The sequence below is a fragment of the Pelobates fuscus genome, chromosome 8 (assembly GCF_036172605.1).
Source record: "Pelobates fuscus isolate aPelFus1 chromosome 8, aPelFus1.pri, whole genome shotgun sequence".
NCBI lineage: Eukaryota > Metazoa > Chordata > Amphibia > Anura > Pelobatidae > Pelobates > Pelobates fuscus.
Window position 1 is genome coordinate 116,049,565 of NC_086324.1, and position 17,667 is coordinate 116,067,231.

The following is a 17,667-nucleotide window of genomic DNA, read 5'->3' on the forward strand; positions in this document are numbered from 1 at the left end:
CAATGTATTGTACGCGATACGTGGGTGGTTATTATTCCATATAAATGAGAGCAATATAGATCGTACTTTCCCGAAGAAGGCTCTCGCCAACGAAATAGGCAATGTCTGGAATAAGTACAATACCTTAGGGAGTATCATCATTTTTATAATGTTAACTCTCCCTATCAATGAAAAAAAGGTCTGGTTCCATTTTTTTTTAAATCTTCTTCAATTTGTCTTAATAATTTTCCATAATTTAGTTTAAATAGATCTTTTAAATGGGCCGTCAGATGTATTCTTAAGTATATTATGCTAGAGTTATACCACTTATACCTATAGAGCTTCTGTATTTTCTCCTTAATTCCTATACTTATCCCTACTCCCAATATTTCAGATTTATCTGTGTTTATAAAGTACCGAATTTCTCCAATTCTTCCTGAACAAAAGGAAGTGTATCTTGAGGTTCTGTAAGCGTAAATAAAACATTGTCTGCAAAAGCGGTTAATTTAACCTCTCCTCCCTTTTACTTATATCTTTTAATATCAGTGTTTCTTCGTATAGCTTCTAAGAAAGGTTCAAATGCTAAAACAAAAAGAAGAGGGGACAACGGACATCCTTGACGGGTGCCGTTGTTAATAAAGAAGGGATTTGAAAGTAAACCATTAATCCGAACCATGGCTGAAGGGCCTTTATAAAGTATCTGTATCCAATTACAAAATGTCGGACCAAGCCCCCATGCCTCTAACATTGCCAGCAGATAGGACTGATCCACACTGTCAAAAGCCTTCTCAGCATCAACTGTTAACAAAACTGTAGGGCTTTTATTTACTATAGCTCCATGTAATACATTCAAGATTTTGGTAGTATTGTCTCTGGCTTCACGGCCATAAGGGGCTTAAGTCTGTTTTCCAGAAGTTTTGCAAATATTTTTAAATCAAGATTAATAAGAGAAATCGGTCTATAACTGCTGCATAATTCTGGATCTTTTCCATCTTTATATATCACAGCAATTACAGCTCTCAACAGTGAAGGTGGAATGTCCGTAGTTGACGACAATCCATTAAAGACTCAGGCCCAGGACTTTTATTAAGGGGTATTGCCTGAATTGCCATTGAGAGTTCCTCCGGGGAGAACATTTCCTCCATTTGAGCTGCTATTTCTTTTGAAATTTTTATTGGTATATTTTTGGATAGATATTGCGTTCTATCATAAGGGGTCTTTTCTGGGGGATTTAAATTGTAGAGATCTTTATAATAATTAATAAAAGTATTTGCTATTTCATATTTACATATTTTACCCTGTTTATCTTTAATTTTAGATATGTAAGTTTTTTGCAATTTAGCTTTGAGTGTTTTAGCTAAGAATTTCCAACTTTTATCCCCATATGTATACAATGTACTTTGAGTCAACTGGACCGCTCTTTGGCCTTCATAGTTCAATAATGCCCTTAACTTTGATCTAACTACAATTAAGCGTTTAAGATTCTCCTCTGTTGCAGTTTGCTTATGGGTAGACTCCATTGCCTCTAATGTTTTCATCAACCTTTCCATTTCCTCAGCACATTCTTTTTTACATCTAGCTCCCCACTTAATCAGAACCCCCCGGATCACACACTTATGAGCCTCGCATACCCACATTTCATTAATATCATCTGTACAGTTATCTAAGAAGTATTGGGATATTGTTTCTGTTAAATCCTTGATGACCCTTGGGTCATCCAGGAGAGACTCATTTAGTCTCCAGATGTTTTTACCCTTCATGTCGCCTTGCAGTTCGATATCTAAAAAATGGGGGCATGGTCCGACCATGTAATATTCCCTATTTTTGCTCCTTTAACTAAATGTAGATATCTATGATTTACAAAAAACATATCTATCCTTGAATAACTATCTGCAGGTGTTGAATAAAAGGTGTAGTCCCTCTCGTCCTGATGAAAGATCCGCCAACAGTCTATCAATTGATAAGAATGTAAAGTTTTTAATACTAACGACCTCTGATTCATTTGTGTTTCTCTAGTCTTTGAGGAGCTATCTACAGCATAATCCAGCACTATATTACCATCTCCACCAACTATAAAGACTTCTTCCTTAAAATCCTTCAATTTCCTCAGGCAAGTTCTCAAAAATAAAAATAAAGGTACGGGAAAAAGAGTAGTTTGGTGCTACTATCACCTAGTGTGAATCACTCAACCACACAAATTTAAAGTGCACAGAAAATATATAATGGTGAGAGCACTCAAATACATGCAGTTAGACTTTTTACCAGTACTGTCTTGGGTATTTATCTAAAACAACAAGACATACAAAAGAACCATAGGGTAATATTGCCATGAATGTATATAATGACCATAAGATACTGGTTAAACTCACATGCTTCTGAGTCACTTATGCAAGCTGACTCAGACTATGAACTTGTAATGGAGATAAAAGCCTTTTAAACTGGACGTCTGGTATTGATGTAGATGATATGGATGAGTCTTCCCTGGATGTAAACTTTACAATTATTCCAGGATACAGGATCAAAATAAAATTTGTTTATTTGATACAAAATCAAAGAATATTAAAACTCAAATACAAATTAAAAATTGTCCATAAAATGTACCACGACGCGTTTCGGCAAAGAAGCCTTTCTCAAGTCACTTGGTTGCTGCTCGGCACAACTTTTCCTGTGTGGACAGTAAATGTCATTAACCCCTTAAGGACACATGACGTGTGTGACACGTCATGATTCCCTTTTATTCCAGAAGTTTGGTCCTTAAGGGGTTAAACACATTTTTACAAGTGGATGAATACATGACATTACCCCCCACCTGAAGAATGCCCACCGGGCGGGCAGGACCAGGCTTGAGAGGAAATTTGGCGTGAAAATGGCTTCTTTGCCGAAACGCAAACGCATATCTTGTTTTAGATATATACCCAAGACAGTACTGGTAAAAAGTCTAACTGCATGTATTTGAGTGCTCTCGCCATTATATATTTTCTGTGCAAGTTCTCAAAAATGATGCCTGATTAACATTGGGTACATAAATATTTACAAGCGTGATCATTTGGTCATTAACCTTCCCTTTAAAAAAAATATATATTTTAATAATTTTATAATTTTAATAATTTTTATAATTTTACCTCATTACAAATTAATGGTAAGACCCCATCTTGAATAAGTGGTTAAATTTTGGGCACACATTTTGAACAAGGGTCCTACAGAAGCTCATACAAAATTATTCACGATTTATTTAGAAAAATTGCATTTGTTTACTATAGAAAAAAGGCATCTCACAGAAAATATGATAACGCTATACAAATATACATGTCCAGTACAAACTAATAACTGGTTACCTGTTCAGTAATAGGAATGTGAATCTTACAAGAGATCATCAGCTGAGGTTGGAAGAAAGTTTTTATTCGCTTGTAGCAGAGAGTTCTTTAGAGTAAGCACAGTAAAGATGTGGAATTATTTGCCCAAGGAGATTGTATTATAAGATTCTGTAGCTATTTTAAAATAGGCCCGAAATGTGCGTTCCACCACATGGAAAGTCCAGTGGAACCTCTTATAAATAACAATATGTTCCACTTAATGTAGGCACTAAAGAGGTATAAAAAGTCAGATGAATGAACCAAAAAGGCATGGAAAAATGAAAAGGAACATTTCAGAAATACATACAAAAGACAGACTAAAAGAAAATTGCAGATTCAGTTTGTTCACATTCAACAGCAGTACAAACACGTTGAATTCTTCTACTGAACCCAGCCATACTACGAGCACATCATCGATATAGAGCTTCCAACAATGTATTTGTGTTAGGTATTGGGTAAAACGCTCATCATTTTGGAATTATTTTCCCATGTGCCCAAATATAAATTAGCGTTAGGCGGGGCGCATGCGATGCCCATTGTCGTGCCCATAATCTGATGATAGATCACACCATTAAAAAGGAAGACATTTTTAGTTAATACAAAGCCCAGGAGTTTGCAAGCAAAGTATATGTACTCTGGAGAGAATTTAGGTTGTGACTGTAGAGTGAATCTAAGGTTCTCAATCCCTAGAATATGTGGGATGGAGCTGTAGAGGGATTCTACGTCAAGACTGCACAACAATGCCTCTTTTGGTACAATAATATTCTCCATAAGTTGCAGCATTAGTTTTGTGTCCCTCACAAAGGAGGGAAGTGTTGATACAATTGGGCCCATTATCTTGTCAAGGTATATACTCATATTTTGAGTCAGATTCCCTGTGCCAGACACTATAGGGTGTCCAGCAGGGTTAGTTATAGACTTATAAATTTCGGGAGACTGTAGAACGTGGATGTCATGGGTTGTCTGGTAAACATAAATTCAAACTCATCCTTTGTAATGAGTTTATTATCAAGTGCTTGAGATAGTAAAGTTTTCACATCGATAATGTAATCACCAGTGGGGTCATTTTGTAGTATTTGATATGTCTTATTGTCACTCAAGAGGCGGTTGACCATGGATATGTATTGTGGACGATCCATTACAACTATATTCCCCCCTTTATCAGATGGTTTAACCCCTTAATGACACAACTTCTGGAATAAAAGGGAATCATGACGGAATATATCCGTCGTCTGTCCTTAAGGGGTTAATAATTATATCCGTATTGGTGCGTAGGGATTTTAATGCTTTCATTTCAACATTTGTTAGATTTCCGCTAGAGCTAAAATCTAGATCGTTGGAATCTATTTGTTCAATGTCCCTACATACCATCTCCAGGAAAACTTTGACATTTTTATAGTCCTTGCAGTGAGGTGTGAATGTGCTTTTAGGTTTTAACCCCATTTGAGTGGGAATTTTTGAATTTTTCCTTTTGGGTTATCAGCTCTTATTAGTCTGCTCAGTTTAGGTTCTTAGAGATTTAGGAGTCTTTGCCTTCTATATTGAGAGGAGCATTTAGAGCCATCTACCTCTCTTTTTTTTCTCTCTCTGTGTTACTCGCTGTTGTGTACTTTGGGGAAGGGTAATTCCTCCCCTACAGTTAGCAAGCTTTCAATGGTCTTAAGGTGTAGATAGGGTTTCTTTTGTCTACTCCATCCCACCTTTACCATTGTATTACCCATTCATGTGTGTTTCCACCTTTTCCACTATTATCTGGTAACTACATATATGTTTTTCTGTTGATAAAGATATACATATTAAATCCTAATTAAAAACAATTATCTAAGGGAAAAAATTTTATATTAGTGAAAAATGCATGAATAAATATTTGTTATGTTATTTATAAGAGGTTCCACTGGACTTTCCGTGTGGTGGAATGCACGTTGCGTTCCAAAACATCTAGGTAAATAAAACATGCCCACTCACGTCAGAAGGTATGATGCGCAAGTAAGGAAGGGAGAGGTGGAACGCAAGGTGCGTTCCACAGCGGATGGGTGATTTGCGTCAAAGGATATGATGCATGCGTATGAGAGTGAGAGGTGGAGCAAAGGATGCGTTCCAAAGTATACGGACAGTTACAGGAAGTACGAAATGGTGAACTAATGGAACGCATGGAGCGTTCCACTGTCAGGATTACAGTATGATCCAGCACGTAGAATTGTGTAACACAGAGGACTGATAGGTAACGTATACCGGACCTTAGAATGGCCGGACTTACGTACCAAAGAATAGTAAGGAATAGCCGAGGTCAAGGGAAACAGAGACACAATGATAAGGAAAAGACAGGAGTCAGGGATGCCAGAAAACAGGGAAGTCAAAAACAATGCAAAAGTCAAATAACCAGAATTACCAGAATCAATAACGTGCTCTCGGACAACCACAAGGGAAACCACAACAGGGCACTGAGCAGGATGAGAACTGGGCCTAAATACCCCTCCTCTAGATCTGATAGGCTGTAACCGGCCTTTGACCCCAAAGCAGTTACCAGGTCCCTATTTGCATAATTGCTGCTCAGCATTAACCCTTCTGTGGACTTGGTTGCTGCTCGGCACAACTTTTCCTGTGTGGACAGTAAATGTCTTTAACCACATTTTTATAAGCGGATGAATATGTGACATTACCCCCCACCTGAAGAATGCCCACCGGGTGCGCAGGACCAGGCTTGAGAGGAAATTTGGCGTGAAAATAGCGAATCTTGTGGCCAGCATGTATATCAGATGCCGGAACCCAAGAACGATCAGCTGGTCCATAACCTTTCCAATCCACCAAGTACTGTACAGTGCCCCGAGAAAACCTAGAATCAATTATAGAGGATACATCATACTCTTCCTGTCCAGAAACAACTAAGGGAGGAGGAGGGACACTTGAGACAGCATATTTATTGCAAACAAGAGGTTTGAGCAAGGACACATGAAAGGTATTAGGAATTTTCAAGGAGGTCGGAAGGGCCAGAGAGTACGCAACAGGATTGATCGTACGAAGGACACGAAAAGGTCCAAGGAACTTAGGAGCAAATTTCATGCTAGGGACTTTGAGCCTGATGTTTCGAGAAGATAACCAAACCCTCTCACCCACTTGGTAAACAGGGTTGGCACCTCGACGTGTATCAGCAAAATGCTTGAAACGGTCAGAAGCAGTATCCAGCGCAGATTAAACTTTAAACCAGGTATCACGGATGAAAGCCAGACGGTCATCCAAAGCAGGAATAGCCGTATCAGAAAAAACAGCCGGTAGGACAGTAGGATGCCAGCCATTATTAACAAAAAATGGCCTATGCCCAGAGGAGTCATGGTCAGCATTGTTCCTGGCAAACTCGGCCCATGGTAATAATTCAGACCAATTGTCTTGAGTGCTATTAACGAAACAACGCAAGTATAATTCCAAAGACTGGTTAGCCCTCTCAGATGTACCATTAGTCTGGGGGTGATAAGAGGATGAAAAAGACAATTCAATCCCCAATTGCTTATTGAAAGCCCTCCAAAACCGGGATACAAACTGAGAACCTCTATCAGATACAATATTGTGAGTGTGACGAAAGCAACCTCGCCACTATGAGCTGGAGAAGCCTGGTTGCTCGCCTGCTCCCTTTGGACTATGGACCAGACTTGAAAAAGGTTTATTTCCCCTGCAGAAAGGTTTATTCGTGCTTTCTGCCAGGGTGTTCGGTAGATTTTATCGAGGGACCACCTAGGAGATGGAGTGTGCCGTCAATTGACCGCCCAGAAGCTGCGGTTAACCGCAGCTTAATTGACGAAGGCAGGGTGGTCTTTGTTCGTCGACCGAACACGCGGCGGCAGCCATTTTACAAGTACCGTACGGCCAGCGGTGTTCGGCACCTAACTTATGGAACTATAAGCGGACACTTATTTGCACGAACACCGCTGAGCCGTCCGTCTCCTGGTTCCTATTCGTGGGGATGTAGCCGAACAGCCGTTCATACGGTAGTTTGTTTCATGTGAATTGTAGTAACCCAGATAGCTATGCCATGGAGCCTATTCGTGTGATTAAAGACTTTGGCTCCATGGCGATTAAATTGTATTTGTGTGGTCTGGGTGCCATTCACCTAATAATGTGCATCCAGACCTGAGCTATCTGGGGATATGTAACATGTCTGTGTTTGGTGTAATAAAAGTGACTTTATATATTTTAAAACATAATACTGCATTTAGGTCCCCACATGTGTAATGGAGTTTTGTCTCTGGCCTGGGAGATAATTGGATTACTTCTCCAATTATCTCCAGGGCAGAAGGGAGGAAGCCAGGATGTATTGTGGGAATGTTTTACTGCTGTGGGTCTGTAATTGGTTTATGTCTGTCTTTTGTTACAGTCTTCAATTTGGTCCCCTAGGGGAGTGTCCACCAGGTGGGAGACCTGCATAAATACTGGGCAGGTAGCCCTGAGTTAATGAGTTCCTGCTTAACCCTGAAGCTGAAGTGTTGTCTCATTCTTGGGGGGAATTTGACTGTATGCCGACTGCCAGGAGTGTAAGCTGTTCGTATCGCTTTTCCTGTTCGGCTGCTTCCAGGGTTCGTGTGTTTGCAGTTCGGGAGATTGGTGATTGCAGTAGCTGCTGGTCTATGGGAAAGGGGATTATCGCCTAAACGGATTTTATCCCCTTTTGAGCGAAACGGTCCGTTACAGTGAGGAATGCCATGCAGATGGACAATTTCACGTATAAAGATCAGTACCAGGTCTTGAGATGACGGTAATTTCTTGAGAGGGATGAAGTGAGCCATTTTAGAAAAATGGTCAACAACCATGAGAATAGTGGTATAACCATTAGAACTAGGAAGTTCTACAATGAAATCCATAGACAAGTGGGACCATGGGACCTCAGGAACGGGAAGAGGTTGTAACAAGCCACAAGAAAGTTTATGAAGTACTTTGGAAAGGGCACAAACAGAACAAGCCTGCACATACTCCTTAACATCCTTCCTGAGGGAATCCCACCAGAATGACCTCATGATAGCAGAAGTGAATGTATTAATACCTGGGTGACCAGCAGACACATTGTCATGAAACATCTTCATGATATTAACCCTTTCCCCCAATGGAACCAACAATTTGTCATAAGGTTTACCACAGGGCGCCTGAGATTGAGCCTCCATGATGATGGAGCCAAGCAGCGGAGAGGACAATGAAAGGATAGTGGAAGCAATGATACATTCTGGGGGAATGATATGGGACTTTTCTTGCTCTTGTATAGACTCAGTATCAAACTGTATGGATAAGGCATCAGCCTTGACATTTTTAGAACCAGGTCTATAAGTAATAAGAAAATTAAAGCGAGAAAGGAACAGAGACCACCTAGCTTGTCTAGAAGACAATCGTTTAGCATCTCCTATGTAAGCCAGGTTTTTGTGATCAGTAATGATCAAAAGGGGGTCCTTGGAACCCTCTAAAATATGTCGCCACTCCTTGAGAGCTAGAATAATGGCCAACAATTCCCTATTGCCAATATCAGAATTGTGCTCGGCAGGAGACAACTTTCTAGAGAAGTAACCACAAGGATGCAATGGAGTATCCTGGCTCTCCCTCTGGGAGAGAACTGCCCTTACCCCTGTCTCTCATGTATCAACTTCCAGTATGAATGGTTTACTGGTGTCAGGATGTATCAATATGTCGGCTGAGGCAAACCGCTGTTTGAGAGTTTCAAAGGCTTCTATAGCCTCTTTAGACCATATTGTACTTCTAACCCCTTTGTGTGTCATATTGGTGATGGGGGCTATTACTGAAGAAAATCCCTTTATAAACCTTCTGTAATAATTGACAAAACCAATAAATCTTTGAATGGCTTTCAACCCAGTGGGTAAAGGCCATTGTAGAACCGATTCAAGCTTTTTAGGATCCATCTGAAACCCCGAAGCAGAGATATTATATCACAAAAACTGTACTTCAGATTGGTCAAAGATGCATTTTTCTAATTTACAATAAAGTTGATTCTATAACAAGGTCTGCAGAACTTGTCTAACGTGATCGTGGTGAGTCTGAATGTCAGGAGAATATTAAGGATATCATCCAGATAGACCAAGACAAACGAGTAAATGTAATCCCTGAGTACATCATTTATGAAATCTTGGAAAACCGCTGGAGCATTGCACAACCCGAATGGCATCACTAGATATTCATAGTGTCCACTTCTGGTATTAAATGCAGTCTTCCACTCGTGGTTTTCCTTGATTCTCACTAAATTTGTAAGCACTTCTAAGATCAAGCTTAGTAAATACTTTAGCGCCTTGGAGTCTATCAAATAATTCAGCAATAAGAGGAATGGGGTAGGCGTTCTTAATGGTGTTTTTGTTCAATGCCCTGTAATCAATACATAGGCGCAACACACCATCCTTTTTAGATACAAAAAATAATCCTGCACAAGCAGGCGAGGATGATTTTCGTATGTGGCCTTTATTCAACGAATCCTTAATATATTCCTCCATTACTCTACTCTCCTGAGGTGACAGAGCATAGACTGCTCCCTTAGGGGGCATAGCGCCGGGTAGTAAATTAATGGAACAGTCATATGGTCTGTGTTTTGCTGAATACTTCTTTAATGTCTTGGTACTGTACAGGGATTTCCGGGTTTTGAGGTGTACTCAAGGGTAATCCAATAGTGCCCACTCTTTTGGCAACATTCAGTATACACCTTTCATAACAATCCTTACCCCATTCTAATATTTACCCATTAGCCCAGTCAATATGAGGGTTATGCTTGTTAAGCCATGGAAAGCCTAATATGATCGGACAGGAAGGGGATGCAATAACCTGAAATGTAATCTCTTCCTTATGTAAGGCACCAATGGACAAATTAATGGGTAAGGTTTTGTGTGTAATCAATGGTTGTGAGAGTGGTCTCCCATTAATAGCTTCAACAGCTAGGGGTGATAGTCTCTCCTTGATAGGTATAGTATTACCTTTAACAAATTGAACGTTGAGGAAGTTTCCAGCGGCACCTGAATCCATCAGGGCTTTGCAATAGAAATATCAAGGAGAAACCGATTTTTATCGATTCCAGAGGACGTTTCCATTACACCTAAGACCTGTCCCCTTAAGGTGCGGTAGTTTTCCAGACGTATGGGACAATTGTTTCTCATATGTCCTTTTCTACCGCAGTATAGACATAGGCCTTCTTTTCTCCTATATTGTCTTTCTGTTTCCGACAGTCTAGTGACCCCCAACTGCATGGGTTCGGGTTTGGACTGTACAGAAAATTCAGGGACAATAGGTTTGGAGAAGTAGGGTGCTAAAGGCATATTCATGTGTCTGGTCTTGTTTCTAGTAGCTTCTCTGGTTCTCAATCTATAATCAATTTGCATGACAAAAGTGATAAATTAATTAAGCTTTTTGGGTAAGTCTTTGGCGGCAATCTCATCTAGCATAGTTTCAGATAGTCCCTTTTTAAAATGCAGAGATTAACCCACTATTAGTCCAGTCTACCTCGGAAGCTGGGGTACGAAATTCTATGGCATACTCCGAGATAGACCGGGGTTCCCTTGTCTGATATGCATCAGGGCAGTCTTCCTCCCTGCCTAATGGTTCAAACGTAAGTTTAAATTCCGTAATAAACTCCTGGTAATTGTGTGCCACACTCCTATTACTCTCCTATAATGGATTGGCCCAAGCTAAAGCTTTACCTTTTAATTGATTCATCAGGTAACCAATTTTAGCTCTGTCTGTGAGAAAAGATCCTGGTGAGGCCTCAAAATGATACTCTATTTGGTTAAGGAATCCCCGGCATTCTTGGAAATTACCATCAAAATGCAGAGTAGGAGATAGAGAGATAGTTGGTGCCTTTAATACTATAGGCGGAGGTACACAAGGCGGAGGTGAGACAGTAGGAGCAGCCGCAGGTTGCAGATGTGCTGTACAAGTAAGAAGCGTACTGAAAGCCTGGGCAAATTGATCCAAGCAGTGATCATTCTCCTCTAGTTTCCTTTCGGAAGCAGCTATGTGCTCACACAATTCTACAGGATCTATGACCATGTCATAATGTCAGGATTAAAGAATGATCCAGCAAGTAGAATTGTATAACACAGAGGACTGATAGGTAACATATACCTGACCTTAGAATGGCCGGACTAACGTACCAAAGAATAGTCAGGAATAGCCGAGGTCAAGGGAAAGAGAAAGAGACACAACGATAAGGAAAAGCCAGGAGTCAGGGATGCCAGAAAACAGGGAAGTTAAAAACAATGCCAAAGTCAAATAACCAGAATTACCAGAATCAATAACGCGCTCTCGGACAACCACAAGGGAAACCACGACAGGGCACTGGGCAAGATGAGAACTGGGCCTAAATACCCCTCCTCTAGATCTGATAGGCTGTAACTGGCCTTTGACCCCAAAGCAGTTACCAGGTCCCTATTTGCATAATTGCTGCTCAGCATTAACCCTTCTGTGGATTTGATTGCTGCTCGGCACAACTTTTCCTGTGTGGACCGTAAATGTCATTAACCACATTTTTATAAGCGGATGAATACGTGACATGCACTTAACGAAAACCTGGGAAAATCAAGATTTGGGAGGTATATAAAACACTACAGATACATCATACACCAACTGAGGAGCCAGAATTCAGGAAAACACGTCTTGGTGACTTGAACTACTGCTTTTATTATTGATTTTAAATGTTTATTTTATTTTGATTTAATATATTTGATATTTTTTTTACCATGGAACCATCTACTTCATAATTTTGAGGGGATACCATCCTAACCACCTTCCTCCAACTTGAAGTGGGGTTTTGATTTCCCTATGGAGATTCATACTTGATCCAGGTGACATTATGGCTCTATCCTTGTGAGTGTGCTCTTATCACATGATATATACCTATGGTTATATAAGGTTTAATCTGCACTATTGTGTATTCCCCTTTTATATTTCAGCCTACAATATTATACAAAGAAGAGACAAAGTATTTTAATTATCATCTGTAGCCCAAGTAGTTGTAAAGAGAGATTGAGCTTTCTTAATATTGTACAAAATTGATGGATACAATCAAAATGACTATCAGACCATGTGACATATAAACTGTTTGTTGCAAAAGTTGTAGCACATCTCTACTATTGCCCCTAGTTCAAAAAATTGTTGACTAGAAATTTGGGGTTTATGTGCATTTGAAAAAAAGTAAAATATTAATATTATTACTATTAAAAACCTGTTAGCGCCGTTACGGTGTTCCATACGGTCATATCATAAACTCCTAGAGGAACCTTGCTCAGTTTTGTTTAACATAATAGGACATTTATGCATGAGTAACATGTCTGATGTTACACTAGTAATGTTACAAGGCAAATTTATATAGATATGTAGGATAAACAGAATTTTGCACCTTAAAACATATTGAGCCATGTTGCATAGAAGGAAAATACAGACACCACACATCACGTTAGTGCTCCGCTCCAAACACACTTAGAATAAGAAAATTAAAATGACAGTGAGTTTAAGCTACACAACTGGCATTAAGAGTGAATCAGCAACAGGCATCATCAAATGGAAGTTTAGTTTTGCCAGCAGGCCTCTCAACAGGTTCAGCCAATTCCCAAGGAGGGCCAGATGGTTGTGTTTTCAAACAAGCCTGTTAGGCTGTGTTCTGTCATCACAAGGGGTTTATCAAAGGGTGATGCATAGTGGGAGCTAAGCATTGCATTCCTCTAGTCCTGGGTCAGTAGTGAGGCCAGCATCTTCGAGCCGCGGACCAGGAGGCTCAGAGCGTCCCAGTCTTTCCCATAGTGGAAGGCATAGTAGACCTTGATGGTCTTACGCTGCCAGCGATGGACAGCCCTTCATTTTCCCAGGCGATGGTGCAGGGTCAAGCCCCTGGTGGTCGGCCCACATGGGCCCTTGGGATTAGTAGTAGGTTGTATCGGTGAAGCTGTTCCCAAAGGAGATGTGCTCAACCCCTGGTAGTCACTCCCCTGATCACACGCCTGCCATTCTGTTGAAGCTCGGTGCGTGCAGGAGGTATAGTTGAGAGTCAGCTAAGGTAAGTGACCGAAGTAGCGTGACACTGTGTTGGCGCGGGCCGGGATAGCCCCCACCAGTCTATATATTAATACACATATATATATATTATAAATAAATAAAAATAAACATATGTAAAAATTGCTAATTACATAAATACACACGTATAATTAAAATACACATGTATGTATATATATTTAAATTCTACGTGTATATTTATGTAATCTTTTTACATCATTTTGTAATTTTATTAATTAGAATTTGAGGGACCTCCCTAACAACCCAGGGAGAAAGCCCAGATAATTTAATTTACAAGCCCTATATCTAACCCTGTTACTTTTCAAAACCAAATAAAACCTGTACATGTGGGGTACTGTTGTACTCAGGGGACTTCACTGAACACAATTATTAGTGTTTCAACAGTAAAATGTGTCACAACGATAATATCATCAGTGAAAGTGCAGTTTTTGTCTGAAAAATGCAAAAAACTAATGTGAACGCTAATTTTGGCCTGCATTTGTGACTAAGTGGCTACTACAAAAGACTGGAAATTTTGAATACCCTGGGTTGTTTACTTTTTTTTAAATAGTATGACATAATCGGGGTAATTATTATTCCTGGGCTGCTTTATGGTCTTAAAGGCAACATATCCAATCTGGCAAATTCTAAAGTGCAAAAATTGGAATGGGCAAGTCTTAAATATGACCCTGTAACTTTCCAAAACACCATGAAACCTGATCATAGGGGGTACTGTTGCGCTTGTGAGACATTACCAAACACAAATATGAGTGTTTTAAAGCAGTGAAATGTATATTGCTGATGATATCATTGGTGAAAGGGCAGTTTATTTGTAAAAAATGCTAAATAACAAATATGAACAGTAACTTTGGTCAGGGTTTGTAACTAAGTGGCTACTAAAATAGACTAGACATACCCCATTTGTAATTTGTAATACCCTAGGTTGTCTACTTTTCTAAATGATATGCCACGATAGGGATAATTTTCATTCCTGGGCTGCTAAATGGTGGGCACTTCCTTGGGCAGCACTTTCTGGGGGGGGCGGCAAAAAAAAACGCCCCCCAATCACCCTGGCAAATGCCTTGCCAGCCTCCTGTCCTGGGGGACCCATGAGCTGGCCAGGTGGCCACCTCAGGGCCCCCCAGGCTGGCAGCAGTGGAGCTTTATGGGCGGGCGGCGAGGGAGCACTAATCCTCCTGTTCAGCTTCCTCGCGCGCACCGCAGTGATGCCGTAGCCGGAATATGACGTCATTCCGGCGGCGGCATCACTACACGGTGCACGAGGGAGTCGAACAGGAGGATTAGTGCTCCCTTGCCACCTGCACTCACCGACCAGCCGGCCGCCCAGCAGCCCCACTGGACCCCAGGGAAAATGAGAATCCACCCCAGCATTCCCAAAGGTAGGGCAGCTGGGGGGATTAAATTTTTTAAAAATGTTTTGAAAAATGTGAGCGTGTTTGTGTGTTAGTGAGTGTGTGTGTGTGTGTGTGTCTATTAGTGAGTGTCTTACTACGTGTGTGTCTTTTAGTGTGTGTGTCTGTTAGTTAGTGTGTTAGCGTGTGTGTCTGTTAGTGAGTTTGTAGCGTGTATGTGTCTGTTAGAGAGTGTGTTACTATGTGTGTGTCAGTGAATGTGTTAGTATGTGAGTGTGTTAGCATGTGTGCATGTTAGTGTGTGTGTGTGTGTCTGTTAGTGTGTATGTGTTTGTTAGAGAGTGTGTGTGTCTGTTAGTGAGTGTGTGTGTCAGTGTGCACGTGTGTCTGTTAGTGAGTGTGCTACTATGTGTGTGTCTATTAGTGTGTGATTGTGTGTCTGTTAGTGAGTGTGTTACTATGGGTGTGTCTGTTAGTGAGTGTGTGTCTGTTAGTGAGTGTGTTACTATGTGTGTGTCTATTAGAGAGTGTGTTAGTGTGTGTGTCTGTTAGTGTGCATGTGTCTGTTAGAGAGTGTGTGTGTTTGTTAGTGAGTGTGTTACTATGTGTGTGTCTGTTAGTGAATGTGTGTCTGTTAGTGAGTGTGTGTCTGTTAGAGTGTTAGTGTGTGTCTGTTAGTGAGTGTGTGTCTGTTAGTGTGTATGTTGTCTATTAGTGAGTGTGTGTGTGTGTCTGTCAGTGAGTATGTATGTCTGTTAGCTAGTGTATGTGTGTCTGTCAGTGAATGTGTGTGTCTGACACTGAGTGTATATGTGTCTGTCAGTGAGTGTGTATGTGTATTTATAAGGTGGGGTCGGGGTGGGGTGGTGCCTGAGTTTTGTGATTCCTAGGGCAGCACAAAACGAGGATACACCACTGGTTTCAAAGGCAACCTAGGCCCAGCAAACTAACCTGGCAAATTTCAATGTGTAAAAACTGAAAAAGGGGAAAGCCCTATATTTGACCCTGTGACTTTTCAAAACCTCATAAAAACTGCACATGGGGGGTACGTCTGTACTTGTGAGACATCACTGAACACAAATATGTGTGTTTTATTGCAATAAAATCGGTTTTGACATTCACAGTTCTAATGCCACACAGAAATCAGAAAATAACTTATTCTAAAATTTCTTAATTATGTTTTATATCTAAATATTTGATGTGAAATGAAAGCCTTGTTTCTCCTGAAAACAATTATATATAATAAGTGTGAGTGTACTTAAAATGAAAGAGGTGAATTATGACCGACTTATAGCATAAATTCCAGGTTTTGTTTTGATTAGAACTTTTACAATTGGTTTTGTCATTAAGAGGTTAACATAATACTAATACTTTGATCAAAAACAAAAAAATTATTCAGTAACTACCCTATTTGGACATCTAATAACAGTGCAATTAAATGTAAGATGACAAAGAGGTCAATTATGACAAATATCTTTTAGGCTTTGAGAGTAACTTAGGACTTTTGAGTCTTTATTAAGATATAAAATCGGGGCAGTTCTCAGCCCAAAAATGCGCTTTGAGTGTGAAATAAATATACAAGACCGTTTCAGAAATGAAACACCAAAAATAAAGATCAGATAGATGAGAAATCACTCTGCAGTTGCCATGGCTAAGTCTAATATATTTAATGTGTAATGAGTAAACTGCATGTGTAATAAAGCTTGGAAGGAGTAAAATCTAATTTGTCCCCATTTCTAGTGTAAGCATTTTTTCACATTCCTGTGAAAAATATTGTTTGTTAGATCTTTATCCAAATTTCTACAAAATTAAATTGTAATTTCGCCAATAAAATACCGATTTACCATAATAATTCACAAGAAATCCATTTCCATTTACCTTAAAATACAAACATATAGGACAAAATCTAATTAAAATATAATTTTATAAAATATTTCCAATGACAAAATAATGCACCGTTGTTGGGTTTTATTTATTTCTTAAAAAACTAAAAACTTTGTTTATATCTGTATTCCATAGCTCAATAGGTATTTGCACTGCGTTTTTGCAAGCCGAGTGCTTTCAAAATATAATTACAAATTAATTCAAAAATTCAAGTAATGTAAAATAACTCACCTGCACCACTTATATTTTCCTCACATGAATACCATATTCCAGTATGAAAATATTTGAATAGGAATCTGTCATCTCCTGTCTCCCAGCTATAATGAACCTGGTTTGGGTTTGTTTCATTGTGTGCCTCATTCCCATTGTAGTTTATGCAGTTTGTCTTCTTGCCTTTTCCACAGTTCGGTTTGGGTACTCTCTGTGTTCCCTCACACCAGTATGTTGTAATAAAGGCAGTGGTGGAAAACAATAGAGCTATTAAGGTTAAGCACACAGAAAGGATGGCCCTTTGTTTTCTTTTTTCGTTCCTCATAATTCATTCGTGCCTACATGGCATCCACTTCAATTAATGACGATGAAAGGCATTCAGTCTTGCTAGCCTTCTTCCAACCATGCATTCGTGTTACTAGTAAAACATTGCTGTTATTTTTAGATTATAAAAACACTAGTACTGGTTAGGTACCGAAAAGTGTCATATGTGCATATAAGCCTGCTTTTCAAGAAGCCACTATGCTTTCTGAGCTAAATCTGTGCATATTAACATCAAATATTGAACAGGATAGAGAGCGTCCAACTAGAGACACCTACAGGCTGCTAGGATACACTGACATTGTGAACTATTTACAAAATAAGAACATCATTTGGCACATATTGAATTTAAATAACAGTGCACTAACCGAATAAATGTACAGGTTATAATAAATCAAAAAGATAGGGTTTTGTTTTGAAGATACAAATAACTACATCTTTTTTTTGTTTAATTTGCTGAATGTGTTATAAATAAGCAAATTAAAATCAAAATTAAAATATTCTGTTTGTCATTGACTGTGTAAATTATATTT

At 39.6% G+C, this 17,667-nt stretch overlaps 1 protein-coding gene across 1 annotated transcript in view; it reads right to left on the reverse strand.

Moving 5' to 3' along the window:
* Window positions 1–17,265, reverse strand: part of GSG1L (GSG1 like) — a 212,615-nt gene extending 195,350 nt beyond the window's left edge. Inside the window, exon 1 of the mRNA XM_063429465.1 lies at window positions 16,835–17,265. Within this exon, the coding sequence (XP_063285535.1) occupies window positions 16,835–17,138 (304 nt within the window). The 5' untranslated portion in view covers window positions 17,139–17,265. The remainder of the gene's footprint in view (window positions 1–16,834) is intronic.
* Between the last annotated feature and the right edge of the window lie 402 nt (window positions 17,266–17,667).